Source organism: Carassius gibelio, chromosome A25 (assembly GCF_023724105.1).
Source record: "Carassius gibelio isolate Cgi1373 ecotype wild population from Czech Republic chromosome A25, carGib1.2-hapl.c, whole genome shotgun sequence".
Taxonomy (NCBI): domain Eukaryota; kingdom Metazoa; phylum Chordata; class Actinopteri; order Cypriniformes; family Cyprinidae; genus Carassius; species Carassius gibelio.
The window spans coordinates 8,256,453-8,277,998 of NC_068395.1; the positions used below are offsets into that span (position 1 = coordinate 8,256,453).

The window sequence follows — 21,546 nt, forward strand, 5'->3', positions numbered from 1 at the left end:
TATTTTATGATTAAATATTAAAATGTAATGTGACAAGAGAAAGGTACAAATCAACACTAACATATCTCTGATCAACCATATGAGACTAAATCTACAATATCTCCAACATGAATATCAATATGCACTGTTAACGTATGAGTGTTGGCACTAATTCATTCAGACTAAAGACTCCTCATCAGTGAGTATAAGAAAATTACACATTGAATCATCTTGCTGTAAACATGAAACGTTGAATTTCAACTGCAAATCTTATGTGATTAATGATCTTGTAATATGTCTGATTTAGATCCCAAAATGTTTATTCTTTCAAGATTACTGAATGAAAGAAGTACTTTAGGACATCCAGATATTCTGATGTGGCAATGGTCCTGCAGAAGAAGGAGAGGGCTTTGATCAGACAGACACACACAGTTACACACATCTAGAAGCTCCAGATTATGACACTGTTGGCAAAACATCTGCACAAGATAAGATCACCACATGAATGTGATTAACTTTTCCACAGAGAGTAATCCGATGGCAAATACATTGCAAGTCATAAATTTATATAAGTCATAAAAAGGTAAACCAAACCTTTATTCCAATATCTGTTTTCTCAGACTCTGGTTGGTTCCTAAGGCTGCTATTTCCTGTCCAAGACACAATATAAAACGGTATTGACTACAGCTGTAAAATAATTGTAAATATTATATTATGTTTAATACTGTTGTGGCAATTTTCTATTTCACATGAGACAAAAGTCTTGAAGATTTATTTTCTCGCAAAGAAAGGTTGAACAGTCATACAGTCATCCAAGTTACTGCAGAGTGCGACCAAGAGGAAAACACCTATATTTATACCCAAATCAAATCAGGATACGTCTATCTCATCCAATCAGAATGCATCCTCAAGATATGTGTTCTATTTTAATCTTGGTGAGGCTGATAACAACGGCAAAAGCATCATAAAAGTATAGTATTTCAGTTAATGTTGTGTACAGTATGAAGAACTGAGAAACATGTGAGAAGTTTGTACCTTGACATGAGTGAAGGCCAGATTAAGATGAAGAAAAGAGTGACAGCCCTCTAAAATCAACTTCATATTTCCATCCTGTCAGTGTGTTTACAAACAAAACAGGTATTACATATAATTTTTTTTAAGCAGCAAAACCTAAACACAGTGTGTTTGTATTCTATACTTTAACATTTGAGCATTCACTGATATAAAGTTCTTGAAAATTTTTGCATTGACCTTTTTAGGGGGGAAAAACACACAAAGCAAGATCCTTATAATATCATTATTTAAATTTCAAAGCTGATTCAAGCAAATTTACTGATGCGTCTAAGACTTCTGCATCAGTGTGCAACCGCACAAGTTGACAGAGATCACACAAACACGATGCACATGCAGTATTCTCTCCACAGTCACATCTGTGAAAACACATCTTATACTGTCTATATAGAATAAGTGAGTTTTTAAGTGAGCTGCACTGACCTCACCAGAGCGCATTTCATGAGCTCACGCACACCTAGACTTTAGAAGATCTGCACCAAACTTTGTTAGAATAAGGCAACTTGAATTATTGCCAGTTTTTAATGACAAGTTCTCAGATGTTAAGAGATACCTTTAGAGATAGTTTGTTAGGAAGCAGTGATCAGGCCCGTCGCAACAAGGCAGGCAAACCAAGCAATTGCTTGGGGCCCCGAGCTGACCTGGGGCCCCAAGACAACGACTGGTTAAGAATAAAATGCAACGACACTGTGTGAGCGCCCCTTTGATCGTCAATGCAGTAACATGTAATGACACTGTTATCGGGATTCCCCTCAAGGGGGCCCCTCTCAGTTGTCGCTGACAGCAGCAGGCCAACCAAGTGATCTCTGCTTTTTTTTTTCTTCGAACGGAAGGAATATGGTTACTGTAATATGTTTTTTTTTTTTTTTTTTTAACGGGATAAGGAAAACACAGATCAGAAATCGCAGACTGCAAGGAGTCAGCAGTGTTTTGATTTGAGGTCTCAGGCAAACATAAAGAGAACGTAGTGGCGTGTTTCGATTGCAAGAATCGCGGAATCCAGTCATAAAAACGGAATTTACAGTTTAACGCAGAATGACACGTAATTTGCCAAATTTTGAATGAATGAATTAAAAATAGGTCATTGCACTTACATCAAACCACGATACGGACTAATATCTGTAAATATTAAGCAGGAACCGTCTGTTTGAATATGAATCCTGCATGTTCTGCGTGTCTCTGTTAATGAAAGGAGCAGAAGACGCACTGAAGCGCGCGTGACGCTCGCGGTGATTTCAGTCTCGCGTCTGATGTCTCACTAAATAAGGATGTGAACACATGAACAACATCTACAGAACTGCTCTTAACAAAAACTTTAGTTTGCTTAATTTTCAATAATTAAAAGATAAATTAATGTTTGGTGTTTAATGTGCATCTCAGAAAATGCTTTATTTAAAAACCCACCTGAATGGCACTTAATTCATCTGTCAACTTTATTGTCATTGTTCAAAGTACAAGTACAGACAGAGAAACAATTATTAATAATTAAATGTTTTATGTATGCATTGCATTCTATGCATTTAAAAAAAAATCTAAAAAAGGAAACTCAGTTGTTCATTTAAAACACCCCTGAGCTGGTAATAGTGACCTCTTTCAATATGCTAACAGTGAAATGGTAAAACATACGTCACAGGTAATTTCAGATTTTTGTTTCAATTATTTCCCAGCTACACCATCAACTTCATCCTCAACATCAACAGATGCATCACTTCTCAGTGCTGATTTTTCCTCTATATAACACAAGGTACCAAAAGCTCTATAATTATAGCTGATATCCTGCACAGCCCAGAGTTTAAACTAAGTTTGTGCTGTCATATTATTAGAAGAAAAAGTGCAAATCACTATTGAATTCCCACCAAACTATTTTTTTTCAAGCAGTATTTGCACTGTAAACTATTTTTAATTTATATAAAGTGCGGTTGAACTTAAACTGTATGGCTATGCTGTTGTTCCTGTAGGCTTTGCGTGGGGGGGGGGGTTGTCGGGGGGCCTCTATGTCCATTTTGGGCCCCCAAATTCCTTCAAACGGCCCTGGCAGTGATAACCAGTCCTGTCCATCATCCTGTGGTATCCCTGAGTTTTGACTTACTTGTATATCTCTCTTGCCTCTGAACAGACATACAGACCATTTGTGTTTGGCTGACATTTTTTAATCTGAAAGACTAACTTGAAGTATTCCTTTGTACTCCTTTGCTCTTTAAGTGTCCTGTACAACATGACGCCAAGCAGCGATGGTGTTTCTGCAGTGAACAGACTCCTGCACTTTTTGTATCCTCAGGAGATCTGGATAAAATATATAATGCCTTCATATGTTATATTATTAATAAAGAACAAAATGGTGTTTAAATAAATTGAATAGCTGGATTTTTCAAATATTCCAATTTTGAATCACACGTAACCCTAATTTCACATGATGAAATATGTAAAGCATAATAGCTCAGTACCATTCTGGCTCGTTTTGCTAAACTGAACCCACGCTGTCCTCTTGATGAAAGCCAGTTTTATCCATCTCTGTTTGAGATACATCTCAGCCTCTTCCATCCTCTCCAGGAGTCTGGCAGCCTTCATTTTCTTCATTGAAATATAACTCTTCCGACCCCTTAACATAAGCGTCAGTTATAAATAGACATATACAGGCCCAGGATTTTTGTAGCTAAGGCAGGTTTTGTTGTGTGCAGTTATACTATTTTCTTAGCTGGGTTATTCATTAACTAATGAGATCATTCGATAACAAATGTTATATAATTCACCTTGTAAATCTGAGGAAGTGATAATCATGTAGTCTCTTATAAGTGGATCTGAATCTTGCAAAAACATATATATATATATAAAACATTGTATGTAGATAAATAGATGGATGGATGGAAAGAATCTTTTAAGTACACAAATTATATTTGTAAATCACATTTTATTTATATTTATTAAATAAAAATAGAAGTGTAATTTGTTAAAAAATAAAATAAAATAAATACCAAAATCTTTCATGAACGCAACACCCCGCGAAACGTTTTGGTCGTCCACTGATGCAATAGGCGGCAACATCCAGAGGAAACGGTCAGTGACGAGTGTGTATCCTCGTGTATTGTGTTTTGAAGACATGTGTATTACGAACAGTGTGTAATCCTTATTTATCGTGTCGGGCGAGGACCATGTGTTACTGTTAACATGTATCTATGAAATCTGCGCCTATCGTAGAATGGGAGATGACAATGTCGTATCCCGCCTCGGCAGCTTAAAGGCTCTGTTTGGGATTGTAGCAGGAGCCGGTGCCTCATATGGCATTTATAAACTAATCTTTGATCGCGCAGCAGTAAACAGAAAACAGTCTGCTAAAAGTGCGACTATTCAGCCTGGGTGCCTGATGGCCAAAGTGTCTGGATTTAAAGTTGTCAGTAAAAGTGATCATCTGAATCCTTCTGCGGATACTGAATCTAGTAAGTGACATTCAAATGGTTTTCAGGATGTGTTATGAAATTAAAAAACAAGTCTAGCTCACTGAAAGATTTGTAAGTTTGAAGGGTTGTTTTTCAAGCCAACCAACCCTCAATTAATATTACAGTGATTAAACCGAGGCAGTGTGTCGACTTCATTTTGTTGTCCAAAGCTCTTAAGTAGATGTCTCCTTCATTCAAACCTTTCTTTGTGTGTGTGTGTGTGTTTTGTCTTCTAATTAAGGTGATGTTCTCTCAAAATCTGCTGCCAGCCTGGAGCCCCGGCACCTGAGTATGCTTCTCTCTCTTCTGCAGAGCAGCCCAAACCCAGAAGAGAGGAGGAAAGTTCTGGTAACGTTAGGAAACGCTGCTGCCTTCACAGTAAACCAGGTCATCTGATTTTCTGTCTTCTAGACATTATGTATTAGATCATTTTAAATACGTTGCGATTTGCAGAGGAGTAAGCATATGAAGATTGTGCATCATATACAATATATTTTTCTCTTTTCTTCATTAGGATCTTCTGCGTGAATTCGGAGGTCTTCACATTATAGCAGGCTTCCTCTCAGACCCATCACCTGAGATCCAGGTTCAGACTCTAAACGCTCTGAACAACTTAAGCATGAATATCTGCAATCAAGAGCAGCTGAAGGTATTGTGTCATTTACTTTTTAGAGAGGCACAATATACTGTTATAGATTGTAGAGTGCATATATATTACAGACTGTATATAGTTTTTATTGTAGGTGAGATTATTATTTTAGTACTAAACTAAAATATTTAAATGTTGCCTTTGGAACTAGCTTAAAATAAGTTGAAGTTTTTTTTTTTGTTTAAGTTAACATTTATTTCAGGTATCAAAAATATATATCTTTTTAATGGTTTTAGTTTTAGTTAATGTTAATAATCTGGTTTCAAATCAGTGTTGTTAACTCAAACTATTCTCAGTGATGAAAATAATGCTGAAATAAAATAACATGTAAATATTCGATTTCAAAAAATTAATTAATAAAAAAAGGCTTGCCTGCAAATTAGAGATGTTGCCTTTGTAGTTAATTGAAATCATTTAGTATAAGTTAAAGTACTAAAATTACTATAACTAAAATAAAAATAAAGCTGTATAGAAATAAAATGACAAGCACATAACAAAATGAATAAAACTAAAATGAAAAGGGAAAATATAAAAAAAGCTAAGATGTTAATACTATAGTAATGTATAAATAATACTAAAATAACACCATTTTGAATGTGTGTTTTTCTTGGATTGGGTGTATGGTTCCACATGTTTCTGTTGTTGCTGGTCAGATATATGTCCCGTCGGTGATGCAGATGATTGAGATGTCACCGGTGAACTCTGACCTTCAGCTGGCAGCGCTCCGATTGCTCACTAATCTGTCAGTCACTGATAATCACCAGCATCTGATGAAGAATTCCATCACCCTCCTCCTGTCTCTGCTCATAGTGAGCAATGACGTCCTACAGGTGACTCTGGAGTAACATAGTGAATGATAGGTTACGCAATCAGATCCATTGAAGATTTAATCTCTTCCTGCAGATCCAAGTCCTGAAGGTCCTAGTAAATCTTTCCTCCAATCCAGATCTGATGGAAGATATTGTGCTAGCTCAGGTGAACAAGCATGTCTTTTATGGTTTCTGCTGTAATGCTTTCGCTTCTTTGTTAGTGAGATCCAGTGCAGTTGGTTTCAGTGACTATTCTGTCATTATAGATTTACTATAAATAGATACATCTATAAATAATCGCCTTGGTTGCTAGGTGTCCTAGTTTTTCTCATTGCCTGCTGTTGAAGCTTATGTCTATTTAAAGACCACTCTGTGGCCATGATTTAGTAGATTTAGGTCTGCACAGTTTGGGGAAAGGATATTATTGCAATTTTTTTCTAAAGGAAATTAATTTGCAATTTAAAAATTGTATGTCAAAATGGCAGAAAAATATTATATTTTTTTATTAACGTAATTTTTGTTCTGTTTTGGCGATATACAACTTTTTGGTCAAGTTGTAAAGCCTTTCAAATTTTTAAGAAGTCTTAATTTCTTCATTTTCTAAGGGCTACATGATTGGGCGAATATATTTATATATATATATATATATATGCAAGCAAAGAAATGGTACTGCCTTATAAATATATATATATATAAAGCAGTACCATTTCTTTGCTTGCTTGTAGGACTTAACAATTTGTCAACATGAAAATATTTTTATTATTATTTTAGGATTAGATTTATTATTAAATAATGTATTATTTAAATTGATACGTTGTAATATTTGGGGGAAGAAATATATTTTCATGCTGATGTACAAGTTGTCTCTTAATGTCTTATCGTTAAACTTTTATTTTGGCGGAAAACTGCAGCAAGCACTTTACTCTGAAAAACACATATTTACTCAAATCGCAATCTTTGTTATATCATGGTTCTAGCTTTATCTTGATTCATAATTCAGCTATAATTTAGTTCTTCTCTTTGTTTTAAGAGCTTTTATATACTGGCACAAACCCCTCCGTTTACTTCTAAATCTGTTCACAGGCTCCAGCCTCTTTGATTTTGTTGTTTGACGGCTGCACAAGCACATCAGTTCTTCTCCGCCTGTTGTTTTTTGTGGGGAACCTGCATGAGTGGAGACCCTCTGCTCAGGTGGCTGAAGCTCTGAGGAGGCGGCAGGACTCTCTGTACTGTGTTTTACTAGGCCGCTCCTCTCAGCTGCACCATAAGCTGCCCCTGCTGCTGTCCCATCCAGATGAGGAGGTGAAGACGCAGGTGGCCAGACTCCTCACATAACCTCTTACAGAAGATTTTTTACCAAATATGGCCATACTTCAATGTGTAGATGCTTGTTTACCTACCTAAACGTTAGGGCTCTGCACTAACAACCTAGCTTTAATTGCTTAGTGGAGCAGTGTTGATATCTCCTGGTAGCTGGTGGTCCACTTGGTAGGCCATTTTGTATCTTCTCAAAATGTTAGAAAATGGACAAGAAATGACATTTGTGAACACCACAGACCTCCTTTAAGAACCTTCGAGAACATCTCCACTGCCAAACGTAGATAAAGATTTTTTTTTCTGACCACACTAAGTGCTTTGGAAATCCAGACTAGTGGTGGGAAAGGACTCTTTTTAACATCTCTGCATGTGTTTAGAAATCTTAATGCCTTGGAAAAATAAAGTGTTACTTCAGTGCTGCATAATGCAGGTGAATTTTCCCATTAAACCAGAGTTATTCAGGTTATGCTTATGTAGTAATGACCCAGGAACCTTTTGTTTACAGAATGTGTGCATTGATTGTACTGTGACTTTTCTGATGCTTGATGATGATATTGACATGGGATGCATTATTTAATAAATATTGTTTCATGTTATAAGTCAGTTATACAACAGTGTTTACTTCACAGTTCAATATTTGCTATGGTTTCATTTTGGAATGCTTTTTGGCTTTTATGTCAGCTTTGTGAAAGTACTTTATAATTAATATTTACATTTTAATAACCTTTGTTTATTGAACTTGTGCACATGAAGACAAACTTTGCAGCTTCAAACGTTTATACAGTATCAGAACTACATTTCCCTTTAGATTTAGCGATTCGCACGTGGTTGCCATGTCCGCTTATTGTAAGCGACTCAATGCTGCGTTTTTTACGTTTATTTGACGTAAAATATCAAAAAGTGTGACGGATTCAGATCGTAAAAGAGGGTTCTGAAAATCTCTAGAAACGGTAGTGCATTATTTGACCTGTTTTGGTGTGGAGATATTAGCATATTTTGGGTTTGTTTTGTCAGACCTGTTCGCATAATTTATTTTAGCGATATCTGGCAACACGGCCACTCGGCGTCCGTACGCTTGGATCACATGAGGCTGGTTACTGAAGAACTGTCTGTCATTCGGAACTGCGTGGAATGACTGAAGAGAAGGTGCTGAAATGACAACGAATGAAGAGACGCGAAGAAGAAAGCTCGACACAGACAAACAAGGTAAACGATAATACAAAAGATTTGTGAAAACTGAAGGACTAATAAGAATCCAGTGACTGTATTGCACATTGCACTGTATTGTCTGCAGTGCGATGCGGTATTTTATTACAGCAGACAGTTACACCTTAGTCCATTCACTTCTGACTTTTGATATGTAACTGGTTGCCAACTTCAGAAAAGGAAAATAATGGACAATCGTGGTTTTCATAGAAAAATAAGAGACACACATGCTTTTTAATGGAGTCTCTTTTGCTCATCAAGGTTGCATTCATTTGATTAAAAAACAGGAGGAAAAATCAGCAATATTGTGAAATATTATTGCAATTTCTAATATTGGTTTCATATCTTATTTTACTTTAAAATATAATTTGTTTCTGTGACGCAGCACTGAATTTTCAGCATCATTGCGCTAGTTTTCATCGTCACATGATCCTTTGGAGATTCTAATATGCTGATTTATTATTATTATTAAGTGTTGAAACTGTTTGTCATATTTTTTGGAACCTGTGTTCCATAAATACAATTTTAGTTAAAAAGAACTGAATTTATTCAAAATAGAAATATTTTCTAACAATATCACCTTTTATCCATTTAAAATCTTAAGCCTTGCTGACTAAAAGTAGTGTACTTGCTGAATAAAAAAAATGTACTGACCCCAAATTATTGAAAAGTATTCTTTTTAACTTTTATCAAAGAATCCTGAAAAAAATATCACAGGTGTTTGTGTGTCTGTGTATATATATATATACACACACCTGAGAAGCAAAGCTGAATTTTCAGCTTCATTACTCATTATTAATTCATTATTAGTGTTCCTGTAGCTCAAGTGATAGAGCATTGCATTAGCAAGTGCAAGTTTGGGAGTTCGAATCCCAGGGAACACATGTTAGGAGAAAATTGATAGCCTGAATGCAATGTAAGTCGCTTTGGATAAAAGTGTCTGCTAAATGCATAAATAAAATTTTAATTTAATTTAATTACTCCAGTCTTCAGTGTCACATGATCCTTCTGAAATCATTCTAATATACTGATTTATTATTATTGCTGGAAACAGTTATGCTGCTCAATATTTTTTGGGACCTGTGATATAATATATATATGGAACGCTTCATTGATGCCTTAAATACGGAACGGTTGGCGACCCTATATTCAACACTGGATGGATGTAACATGATCATTAATTCACGTGACATGAATAATGCTTGACTCTCCATTGTATTTCACATTAATGGATTCTTATAACTTGTGTTGTGATTTATCCTAGACATCAATTAATCAGAGTTTCTCTGAAAATGATTTCTTTTAATGCGTTTGCAGCCAGACAGGTTTCTGTTGTGAAATCTGAAACCTTGAAACCGCATCAGTCCACACTTCCCCAATTACTATACAACTATTTCCTGTCTGCAGATTTCAGCTAGATCTGAATTAAAACGTCTTGATGTTGACACCCACAATGCATTTAAATTATGCGTGTGAGCAGTTATTGAAAATACTGTACTTTTCATATGTGATATGTCACACATTTATTTTTATATAATTGCATTAAATAAAATATAAAAAAGTGGAATTTATTTAAAAGAAATAAAGCACAAACACTTTTTAAAGAAAAATATTTCACACACACACAAAAAAGTTGAGGTTTTAAATTTATAAAGCCAAATTTTTAAGATGTATGTAATTACATATAAAATGTCCACTTGTTTGGATGACACACTTTTAATTTATATTTAAACAATGTTCATTATTTGGGTTCAATTAAAAAAAATTTTTTAAGTTAAATTAACGTTTAGCCTACGTTTTTAACAATTAACAGGTTTATGCTGCCAGTTCTACAGAATTTGAAAATATTATTATTTAAATAAAACAGATGCAAATAGGTGCAAATGCTTAATAATGAACCATGCTATGATTTGGTCTCATTTCTCAGATTCTCCAGAGGACCATGTTGGAGGTCAGCAGCCTGACTCCTGCTGTGACAGGGTTTGTGTAGCTAATGTTCACTCAGAATCCAACGATGCTAACACTCACTACTGTTTGTTGCAAACAAGCAGCTCCTGCACACCGAAACACCCACAGAGAAGTGAGACCCCATACACACGTTGCAAAAGAGCAAGGGTGCTTTTTGCTTTATAACAGGATCCTACTACCCATTTTTTGTCCTTCCTCCCAACTTCTTTACAGCATGCAGCTTTGCTGATGAAATACGGGATGAGAGCCCGTGCAAGACCACCATAAGTGCTGAAAATGAAGTTGAGGCACAAAAACTCGCGAATAATTATAAGGTAAATGTGCACTGAGCACATAAGTCCAGTTTCATTATTTTTCACATTTTTGATGCCGATGTCATTCTGTTTTCTGTTAGTTTGGATTCAGGAAGTGGAAGAGTCATGTGACAGAGCGTCCCTTTGAAAACAGGTCGAACATTGTGAAGGAGCTTTACTCTGAGCTGAACGTTATTAAACCCTACTCAGGTTAGACCAAGCTCTTCTCATTTCCTTCAGTAGTACATGTATAATACCTGGAAAATGTCTGTACTGTATATCCCTACTCATTTTATATTATTACTGTTATTTGAAATTATGGAAAATTAAGCAATTAAACTATGAAATAACATAAATGAAAGTATTATAGTTAATAAAATGTTTGTTTTTTTACTATGATTTATTCATTTTTTTATGTAATTGCATGTATTATTATGCATTTATTAGTATCAATTTAATACATTTTTTTATTTAAGAATAAATATAGATACTATTGTACTGCATTATTTTGATTATGTTTTATTGAACAAAAATAAAGGAAATCCAATATATATATATATATATATATATATAAATATATATATATATATATATATATATATATATATATATATATATATATATATATATATATATATATAAATGTGTTCCCCTTCACTGTAATAAGATGCGTCTCTTGTATTCTCGGGTTTCAGTGGGTTCATTGTTCACTTGTGGCAATGTTCTCTACGTGTTTCTGTTTGGCTGGTGGATTGCTCTGGTTTATGTTTTCGTTGGACTCCTGATGTTCCTCACAGTTTTTGGCATCCCCTACGGTAAGATTTTATCTAAATAAGTATTGATACATTTGAGAGTCTCTCTCTGGATCACAAAAATGTCACTTTTTTTGTTTTAGCTAAACTTTGCTGGAAGTTGTCCTGCTATTTTCTGTGGCCATTTGGAAAATCTATCGAAAAGGTTGTGTTTCTTTTTCTCTCCGAATGCAGTCTGTGTGGTTGGCTACTTTTGATCTTTGGTCTACACACGCAATGTCTCTTTGAGCTGGTTTTCATTTCCCTTCTCTGTGTAAATCAGACGAATATTGCTTCCATCACATGCCTATTCATGGATGAAATGATGCTTTGTAAATGTTGCTGTTTTCAGGCCAGTGTCTCTGTGGCAGCGTACAGTGTGAAGATACTCCAGGATAATTCCACTCTGGAGACAGAGGAGGACGGAAAGCCTTCCTCTCCTCTCCTGCTGCCCACACCTGTGGGGGAAACCATAGAAGAGCCCACAGAGAGTCCACCAAATGACCACTACTGGGTGATTTTACCTTGAATTAGTGTTGCACTCTCCTTAATTGAGAATATTACCCCCTGGTACACTATGGCTAGCATTTTTGTCTTCTTCCTGAACGTTTTTTGTGCTCACAGAATGAAACCATTTGATTTCAGAGGCATGCGAGCACATATATATGGCTGTTGGTGGGCTACCCTCTCCTGGCCATAACACACTCTGTATTGTGCCTGATCTCCTGGCTGCTGGTTTTCACCATCCCTGTGGCCAAGATGAGCTTTAAGACCCTACACACCATCCTGCTCATACCCCCCGAACACGTTCACATCAGCCAAGCCACAGAGGTGAGAGCTCTGTACTGGGATTCTAAAGGCCATCTGTGAATTAATATCAATTATGACCATGTACGATATTTGCAAATTCATACCATTTAATGTTGGAATTTTAGGCTCAGGAGCATGAAGGCCAAGTCATTTTATGCTGCTACCATGCAGTGAACCTCTACTACTATAAATACACTGTGGATGGGATCAATGTTTTTGCTGTCAGTATCCTCAACATCAAATTACAAACACAGACGTTTAAACTTGTAAAGTTCTGATAGTTCTGATATTCAGGAATATGTTGTCAGTTTATGTTTTATACTACTTTATACACCAACATTCAAAAGTTTGTGGTCTGTAAGATTTTCTAATGTTTTTGAAAGAAGTCTCTTATGCTTACCAAAGCTGCATATATTTGATAAAAATACACCAACAATACTAAAACTGTGAAATTATAACAAATTAAAATTATTATCTATGGTAATGTATTACAAAATCTCATTTGATTCTGAAGAAAAGAAAAAATGATGAATTTTCAGCATCATCACTCCAGTCTTCAGTGTCACATGATCCTTCAGAAATCATTAAAATATGCTTCTTAAAAAGCATTTCTTATTATCATCTTTTTTGAATTTTTTTTAAGTGTCTTTACGGTCACTTTTGATCATTTATATGTGTCCTTGCTAAATAAAAGTATTAATTTATTAAGCAATAACTTAGTTATTTCTAAAAGCTTTCAAACCCCAGACTTTTGAATGTGTAAATTGTTGTTTTTAGTATTTTGACCAAGTTAGATTATTTTAATATATTTTTTAATAAACTTATTTTTTTACTTTTTAGTAAAATAATAAATCCTTCTATTATCACAAGTGGTCTTTTGTACTTACACGTGATTAAGTGCCAAATGTAAAAAAAAAGAAAAAGAAAAAGAAAAGACAATTATTTTTGACATGTTTTAAGTGATTACAGTTCATGCTGGTTTTAGTTACTTTGGCATTTTCCTTACATGGAGTTACTACAGATCTCTTACTATTAGTTATAATATCAATAGTGATTGGGTACGTGGACAAATCAAACGAGTTTGTCAGCTCTGAAGTCAAATTTGCCACAGCAGTCATCTCTATTATTCCACTCTCATATTACATCGGCATGGGCATTGCAAGGTGAGCAGTTACACCAGAACAACACCTAAACTTCACAAATGCCTTTGACATCAGCAATATTATCATCTCTATTCTCAGTATTTCCGCTCAGAGTAACTTTGCCGTCGGGGCCGTGGTGAATGCTACGTTCGGCTCCATCACAGAGTTGACCTTTTACATCACAGCGTTGGTCAGAGGTCATCACCAGGGGAATAAGTGCCTGCAGGAGATAGTGAAGGCGGCTCTTACTGGAACCCTGCTGGGCTGCATCCTCTTCATACCAGTATGTGATCCGTTACCCAACTGAGGCTCTGAAATCTGTAGAGTGTGCAATGCATGACCGTTATATTTGTGTGTGTGTCTCTCTCAGGGGATCTGTATGATAATCGGAGGGCTCAAGCACAGGGAGCAGAGGTTCAATAGTCGCTCGGCGGGGGTCAGCTCTTCTCTGCTCTTCATATCAATAGGGGGTAAGACGTCATGTGCTATGAGGTGGCGAAAATGTGCTTGTTATTGCACTTCTCTCCTGCTGTAGTAATCAAAGACAATGTGAAATACACTGTAAACACATTTACCTTCCACGGTGTGACATCATTTTTGAATAAAACTCATTATTGTGTAGGAAGTAATATAGGGTGGGAACTGATTTTATATAGAAAAGAATAGAATGGAATCAGTTTTAAGCGTGAAGTTTATACATTTTCTTAGATACTAGCAGTTTTCAAGCAGGTTTTGTTGGCAAACATTGGTTAGAAAATTCTCTAAATATTAAAGTGGCATATAAGGAAGCAAAAATCAAAACATGCATTTATTAATTTATTTATCATTAAATTAGATAATTTACACAATTATATTCATTTATTTATTCATGAAAATTGACATTTTATTGGGAAGCTAAATAGTAAATTTTGTTTTCACATTAAACAAATTTAAATTAAAAGAAAAAGGAAAATACATTATTTTGTGAAACAGATTACCAGATTAATCATCATTATTTATTTTCTATAGAATTAAAATAGGATTCAAAATGAATGAATTTACAATATATAATTCACAAATCAGCAGATTTATTAATAATTAAGCTAATTAATGTTTACTATTTTTTTGTCAAAATACATTATTTTATGAATCAGATTACCAGATTCCGGATTCCTTTCTTTTCATCACAGTCAATCATTATTATTTATTTTCTATGAAGCTAAAATACTATCAAAATGAATGTTTACGAAACACAATTCACAAATGAGTAAGCTAAGCTTATACATTTGAAAACATAACCTAATTCTTATTTATAAAATATGATTTGCAAGTAAAAACAAAAGATTAATCAATTCAGTCATGCATTTGGAATTTCGCATTTAGTGAAAATTAACTAGGCTATGAGTTTTGTATTTATTTTGTGAATCATTTTTCGTAAACAAATACATTTTGAGACTGTTTTTAATCTCCATCCTTGTCCCCTGTGGTGTCTGTAGGAGTGTTTGCCCCTACGCTCTTCTCCAAAGCCTACGGGAATCTAGTGTGTGAGAACTGTACCAACTCCACAGGGACCAACAGCAGCGGATCCTTCATGTGCAAAAACTGCCACTACGACCTGGTGAGATTACAATCGTGAAATCATGAAGCACGAAAGAGAAACATCAAGCCATTTGGTGCACAGTTCTATAGTCATCCTTTCTTTCTTATTGACTAGAGTGAAAACAACTACAGCCTGTTTCACAGTCACATCGAGTAAGTTCATAATATGAACACTTTCATTTTGTACAAGCAGTACTCAGTTCTTGACTGTCTTTAGATGCTTATTACTAAATGTGTTTAGTATTAATAAAATATTATTCATTTGGTGACGTGTTTTTTTATTTTTTGAAGGCCTCTAGTGTACACCATTTCCATTCTACTGCCCGTATCTTATATCATCGGTCTCATCTTTACTCTTAAAACACATTCCCACATCTACGACATTCAAGTTGGTGATGGAACGGGTGAGTCTGTTAAATGAACTAGTTACTAAGCTTTGAGCACACACCTGGTCATCACAATAATAATGCCTTTTTCCATGTCTTTCAGCCCAAAGGTGTCTGTTAGGATTATAATAAGATTCATTTAGGAATGATATATGTCAATTGGAGATGTGTGTGTGCATGCAGGTCATCTCGGAGCGTCAGTGCACTGGTCCCGATGGAGAGCTTTGCTTATACTCATCATTGCCACGGTGCTGATGTCTGCATGTGCCGACCTGACCACCGAACACATCCAGCCCATTCTGAGCCACTCGTCTATATCTCAGGTTGATAATGCAGTAATGCATCATGCAGATCAATACTTATGTATTTCTGTATGTATAATCTGACCCTACTCTTCATCTCAGTATTTCATTGGTGTGACTGTTTTGGCCATGGTCCCCGAAATCCCCGAAATTGTCAATGGAGTGCAGTTTGCTCTTCAGAATACTATCAGTTTGAGGTTGGTCTGTTCTGAAACACTTCAGGCATCAGGAAATAGCAGTGGAATAGATTTGTTGTCTCATTAATTCAACCCTGGGTTTATTTCATCAGGTGTTTTCTGCTTAAAATACATGTTTTATGTATTTTTACAGTTTCGAGGTTGGCAGCTGCATTGCAGTGCAGGTGTGCATGATTCAGATCCCCATCCTGGTTTTATTCAACATCTTCTATGTGAGTGGTTTTGGATAATGCTGTTTTAATGCAGACATTGATGCAATAGATACTCAGTGCCAGATATCAGTGTTTTCCTTACAATCTTTCTGTGACAGGATGTTGGTTTCGTACTCATCTTCAGCGACCTGCACCTGTGGGCCAGCATCTTCAGTGTCCTCGTTGTGAATTATATTTTTATGGATGGAAAGTCTGATTACTTTCAAGGTAAAAGCTGAATATTATCTAAACCAGGGGTTAGTAACTTTTTTGGCAGTTTATGACAAAAGGTTGCAGACTCCTGCTCAAAAACTATTATACCATTCAGATATTTGGGATCAATAATTTAAATAATAATCATAGTAAGAAAGTAAAAAAATATTAATAGATTTATTAAGCAAGAATGCATTACATCTATTTCAAATAAATGCCGTTCTTTTTAACTTTCTGTTCATCAAAGAATTTTAAAATCTTTCATGGTTTCCTACAATTGTCATATTAAATTAAATTAAGCATATTAAAATGATTTCTGAAGGATCATATGACACTGAAGACTGGAGTAATGATGCTGAAAATTCAGTTTTATCATCACATGAATAAATTACATTTGGAAATATATTCAAATAGAAGACTTTAAAATTACTTTAAATTATAATAAAATTTCACGTTATTGCTTATACTCTATTTTTGATCAAATACATTAAGCCTTACCAACCCCAAACATTTGACCAATCACACACATATTTCTGTATCAATGTTCAATTTATTTTATCAGGACTTCTATAAAGATTTATAAAGTTGTTTAAAAAAATCTACATTACAAAAGCCCTTTGCAATTATGTAATCTGTTTTTTTTTTCATAACTAGTAGCACAATCCTGCATTTGTACTTCATTGCTTTTTCTTGGTTCATCAGATCTGAGTGAAGTGTTTTGTGTGTGTTTGTGTGAACAGGCACTGCTCTGGTGGTGGTGTATCTCATCCTGCTGGCCCTGTACTATTTTGCTCCGTCTCCTTCTGGTTGCTAAAAGACATTTCAGCTCAATGAATTCAATGTATGATTTAGGTCATAAAAATTGTTTACTGTTTCAGATCAATTTTAGACTTACTTTGTGTTATAGACAGTAATAGATAGTCTATTACTATTCAAAACATTTTATCATTTGGTACATCAATAACAGCTTCGACAAAAAGAGGACCTGATTTGGCTCTTAATCATGTGTAAGTACAAAATACCGCTTGTGATAATAGAAGGATTTATTATTTTACTAAAAAGAAGAAAAAAAAACGAGACGCACAATGTATTTTGGATTGTACAGAATTAATAGATAAGTTATTTTATTATGAGACATATCAGGTATTTTGCAAAAAGAGTCCAGTTTTCAAGTGATTCTTGATGTGTTGGTAAAGGTTCATCAATACTTGAGCTTTATGTATGTGAAATCATGCAAATGAAGTCTTATAGATGATGTTATTTGAAGTGAACGGTTTCTTATACTGACATGTTTGTGTTTTTGAATGTCTAGGACTTTGTGACTAAACAGCTGTCTAAAAAGTCTTTAGAAGATATACGTATTTTAACAGACCTAAGTATTTTCTAAATTTTTCTGAATAAATAAATATATGCATATTTGTTTATTTATTAAATTTGGGATGAATCTCTAAATCTCTCTGGGCAAAACATACAATAAAAAAAAAGAATAAAATATTTTCTTTTTCATCGCTGCATCACATTCTACATGATTAAAAATCCTGTATCTCACATTTTATGAGGACTAATCATTTAATAATCATATTTTGTTGCATAACCTGAAAATGAAATCAAAGAAGCCAGAATGCTCAATCTTTATTCGATTTTTTCCTCAAAGTTAAAGGCTGAACATTGTCTTCCAAAATATGATCTGATGGAAAACGCTGTATTTTTAAAGTTACAAAACTGCGGCTGTTTACAAACATTCATAGCATCTGTTTCACTCTATTAACAGTCTTAGATATTCTAAAGATTTATTCAGTTTGTGGCCAACAGCATGCGACAACACAAAACAACACCAATAAACCGATCAGATGTGACGTTTGGCATAGTGGGATCTCAACTATGATGTCCCCACAAGAATATAAACTCTATGAATTTGTAAAAAACACTTTCCATTTTGCTTTGAGATTGTGAAATTCTGTGCAGAACAGAGGGTTGACCGCTGCGTAGATGATAGGGTTGGTGAGGGATGTCATGCAGACCAAAGACACTGTTAAAATCTCCAGCTCCTGATAAACCTCCTCCTGAAACACATTAAACATCGATTTCAAGACATCAGTCACTTTAGCTGTTGTTTGCCTACAATTAGACTTGACAATAAAAGAGTCTGGAGTCCAACAATGCCAATAACAGCACAAGGGGTGATTTTAATGATTTCCCCTTTATTTCTGCTACTGAGCTTTTATTTATTGAAAGAACTGATTTCTAATTTTAAAAAGGCTTTATTTTGGAATACCAGAATAGTCAGAACTGATCTTTGATTATGGTCTTTTTGTCATAGCGATCACATAATCTTATTTTGAGATTAATTTGGGAAGGGTTTTAATCTCCCTGCAAGATGTCTAAATCTGGGATTAAGATGCCCATTTTTCACTTCCTCAGGTTACTGCTCTGCATTCAGTTTAATATCAATATCATTTTGGCATATGTGCATGATGGTTTTCATTTTGATTTTTAACGTGATGGATATTATGTAAATGGATTTTCATTTTGAGATTTTCTAAAGATTACATATTAACAGTGTTAGTAGTGTTTTTAAAGAAAAACTATTGGCTATAAATAAGAATTAATTTCAAAAAATCTTTAATATTGTCCGATAACCAATGATCGGAAACCAACACTCGTGTCCACCAAGGCCGCATTTATGTTAAAAAATTATTACAATTTCAAATTAATATAACTTCTTCCTGTGATGCATGATCCTTTAGAAATCTTTCTAATATGCCAATTTGGTTTTATTTTTATCAGAGTTAAAAATTGTTGTGCTGCTTAATATATATAAGCAATATAAGCAATACAAAGTAATATAAGCAATACAATCAGTAGTGCAGGATTCACATTGACAGACCTCAGATCAGACTGGATTAATCCTGCTTTGGCTCCTCTGGGTCGAGCACATCATTAGTCCACCAGTGTGACGAGGGATGTATCGACCACAGGACAGGATTTCCAGAGAGGACTCTCGAAACTGGACAAACATAGTTCAGAGGATGACTGGGGCGTTTCATTGCACAATGGGAGTACCATATACCATAATATAAACAAAAAATAAATACACTCTGTCAAAGAAGATTCAGACACTATAACAGACCCGTTTGTTAGTAAGGAAGTAGATGATGGGATTGTAGACGGGGCTGGTCTTGGCGAAGTACATCGGCATGGTGGCCACCAGAGGTGGGATGTAGATCTCTGGATCCACAACTACAACCACAGAGATGGCGGTGTAAGGCAACCAGCAGATGAAGAAGGCGATGATCATGGCCAGGACCATCCGGACCATGTGTTCATTGTCCTCCAGGCAGTTCTTCCCCCCTTGAAGTTCAATGCTTTTGTTGATCTGAAATCATGGGGCATCATTTGCACTGATGTAACAAACAAGTCTTTATTATTTCTCTGCACTAAGAACGAGTCGCCTACCTTTCTCATGGACACGAGGACGTTGCTGTAGCAGTACACAATGACAGCGGTGGGCAGTATGAAGCACATGAGCGTGTAGAAGATGAGGTAACTGTAGTTGTTCCAGGATCTCTCCTCCCAGCCTAATGAGCAGGACGTCTGGACGCCCTCCGGCCCGTACGAGCTCCAGCCCAGCAGAGGAGCGACAGCCCAGAAGAGGCAGTAGAGCCAGACGAACAGCAGACCCTGGCAGCTCCTGCGGACGTTCAGCTTGAAGCCTGCCATGGGTTTGCAGACCACGTTGTACCGCTCGTATGCCAGTAACGTGAGAGTGCACAAAGACACCAGGCCTAGGAAGAAAGAGATTATTGTTTGTCTTAAAGATATATTTTATTGCTTTGACCCACTGTGCAGTAGTTTATATAAAAGTTTCAAGATTATAAAGACACAAAAAGTGTGTCAGATTCAAACTGGTCACTGTATCGAAATAATATCCTTATAATATTAGCCTTAATATAAAAGCCTAGTTTTTAAATGTTGTATTTAAATGATATATTAATATTATACATATGCAGTATTTTAGTATTAAACATTTAGTCGTTTTAACATTGCACTTTAAAAAAAAAATTATACTATAATTTTTTTATTATTAATTGTTAATTTCCAATATAAATTTGATTTCCACATGAAAATATTATAGGCTTTATATAAAAGCCATTTTTTATGTTTTATATATATATATATATATATATATGTACATGTAATATTATTAGTATTAAACATTTAACATATTATATATATATATATATATATATATATATATATATATATATATATATATGGTTTAAATACTACTTATTCTTCGGATAAATGTATTCTATTAAATGGTTCATTTTACATATGAAAATATAACAGCCTCAATATAAAAGCTAATTATTTAATGTTATATTTATCGTAAAATATATCATTTTAGTAACTATTTAATATTTTTTATTATATTTAGAAAAATTATATTTATAGTTCTATTTACTATAAGATTTACATATTTAATGTTTATTTAATTTGAAATAAAATCTAAATATGTAATATTAACATTATTCAGACATTTTTAATGGTTCTTTTTTACACACACACACACACACACACACATATACATATATATATATACATATATATATATATATATATATATATATATATATATATATATATATATATATATATATATATATATATATATATATATATATATGCCACTATACTATTATGGGGGTCCTTCGAATGGGAATCAACATATTTGGGGACACATCCTATGACATAAAACAAATAGAATAACCATGATCCCTTTAGCTCTGTACTCACCAAAATAGTTCACAGCAAAACCTTGAAAAACACAGAACGCATCCCCTAAAAAGAAAGATCCTTGGTAATTAGTGATGGTGACGATGGCAGAGCCGCAGGTGGCGATCATAAGATCTGACACGGCCAGACTGAGAATGATGACGTTCATCGCATTCAGAAAATGCAGGTTCTTAAGCATCACAGCGATCACCAACAAGTTATTAAACACAGAAAATAGTGTGTTTATAAACATGAGGTATGAGAGTATGCTGTAGCCCACACGTGGAAATATAGTAGGTTGCACCGTCATGGCTGTATCTGTTGTAGTGATGATCTCCATGGTAGAAGATGAAGTCTGGACAGCAGGGTGTTTTGTTCAGAGCTGATTTTTTTTCTTTATAGCAGCAAACAGTAATCTGAAGCATCTGGTCACC

At 34.8% G+C, this 21,546-nt stretch overlaps 3 protein-coding genes and 1 long non-coding RNA gene across 4 annotated transcripts; 2 read left to right on the forward strand and 2 right to left on the reverse strand.

Annotated features, from left to right (window-relative positions):
* Positions 1–377: 377 nt before the first annotated feature.
* LOC127947502 (uncharacterized) lies at positions 378–1,849 on the reverse strand. Its single transcript, XR_008151301.1, has 3 exons — positions 1,474–1,849; positions 1,015–1,089; positions 378–629 (listed from the first exon to the last, which is right to left on the reverse strand). It is a non-coding gene; the product is annotated as an uncharacterized LOC127947502 (long non-coding RNA).
* A 2,237-nt stretch (positions 1,850–4,086) lies between these two features.
* LOC127947074 (armadillo repeat-containing protein 10) lies at positions 4,087–7,858 on the forward strand. Its single transcript, XM_052544002.1, has 6 exons — positions 4,087–4,484; positions 4,726–4,871; positions 4,999–5,133; positions 5,787–5,963; positions 6,037–6,108; positions 7,026–7,858. Exons 1-6 carry the CDS (start codon positions 4,247–4,249, stop codon positions 7,275–7,277), a joined length of 1,020 nt encoding a protein of 339 aa, XP_052399962.1. The 5' UTR covers positions 4,087–4,246; the 3' UTR covers positions 7,278–7,858.
* Positions 7,859–8,145: 287 nt separating this feature from the next.
* On the forward strand, positions 8,146–17,750 carry cax2 (cation/H+ exchanger protein 2). Its single transcript, XM_052544000.1, has 20 exons — positions 8,146–8,465; positions 10,393–10,545; positions 10,647–10,747; positions 10,828–10,936; positions 11,422–11,541; positions 11,622–11,683; positions 11,870–12,031; positions 12,163–12,348; positions 12,453–12,552; positions 13,349–13,490; positions 13,569–13,752; positions 13,840–13,939; positions 14,945–15,066; positions 15,163–15,200; positions 15,339–15,451; positions 15,617–15,756; positions 15,838–15,932; positions 16,066–16,144; positions 16,243–16,351; positions 17,077–17,750. The coding sequence occupies exons 1-20, from the start codon at positions 8,414–8,416 to the stop codon at positions 17,148–17,150; spliced, it is 2,241 nt and encodes a 746-aa protein (XP_052399960.1). The 5' UTR covers positions 8,146–8,413; the 3' UTR covers positions 17,151–17,750.
* Positions 17,751–17,956: 206 nt separating this feature from the next.
* Positions 17,957–21,540, reverse strand: parietopsin. Its single transcript, XM_052544003.1, has 5 exons — positions 21,134–21,540; positions 19,793–20,121; positions 19,467–19,712; positions 19,224–19,343; positions 17,957–18,399 (listed from the first exon to the last, which is right to left on the reverse strand). Exons 1-4 carry the CDS (start codon positions 21,450–21,452, stop codon positions 19,230–19,232), a joined length of 1,008 nt encoding a protein of 335 aa, XP_052399963.1. The 5' UTR covers positions 21,453–21,540; the 3' UTR covers positions 17,957–18,399; positions 19,224–19,229.
* Positions 21,541–21,546: the final 6 nt, after the last annotated feature.

What these genes read in the sequence shown, in the direction of transcription:
- parietopsin (XM_052544003.1), bottom strand. Translation starts at nt 21,452, where the DNA reads ATGGAGATCATCACTACAACAGATACAGCCATGACGGTGCAACCTACT. An exon ending in TTTTGCTGTGAACTATTTTG is followed by an intron (nt 20,122 to 21,133) that starts GTGAGTACAGAG and finishes CTTTCTTCCTAG; the next exon opens with GCCTGGTGTCTTTGTGCACT. An exon ending in TCCTCGTGTCCATGAGAAAG is followed by an intron (nt 19,713 to 19,792) that starts GTAGGCGACTCG and finishes CCATGATTTCAG; the next exon opens with ATCAACAAAAGCATTGAACT.
- cax2 (XM_052544000.1), top strand. Translation starts at nt 8,414, where the DNA reads ATGACAACGAATGAAGAGACGCGAAGAAGAAAGCTCGACACAGACAAA. An exon ending in GCTCTTCATATCAATAGGGG is followed by an intron (nt 13,940 to 14,944) that starts GTAAGACGTCAT and finishes TGGTGTCTGTAG; the next exon opens with GAGTGTTTGCCCCTACGCTC. An exon ending in AAAGTCTGATTACTTTCAAG is followed by an intron (nt 16,352 to 17,076) that starts GTAAAAGCTGAA and finishes TTGTGTGAACAG; the next exon opens with GCACTGCTCTGGTGGTGGTG.
- LOC127947074 (XM_052544002.1), top strand. Translation starts at nt 4,247, where the DNA reads ATGGGAGATGACAATGTCGTATCCCGCCTCGGCAGCTTAAAGGCTCTG. An exon ending in GCAATCAAGAGCAGCTGAAG is followed by an intron (nt 5,134 to 5,786) that starts GTATTGTGTCAT and finishes GTTGCTGGTCAG; the next exon opens with ATATATGTCCCGTCGGTGAT. An exon ending in TGAGCAATGACGTCCTACAG is followed by an intron (nt 5,964 to 6,036) that starts GTGACTCTGGAG and finishes CTCTTCCTGCAG; the next exon opens with ATCCAAGTCCTGAAGGTCCT.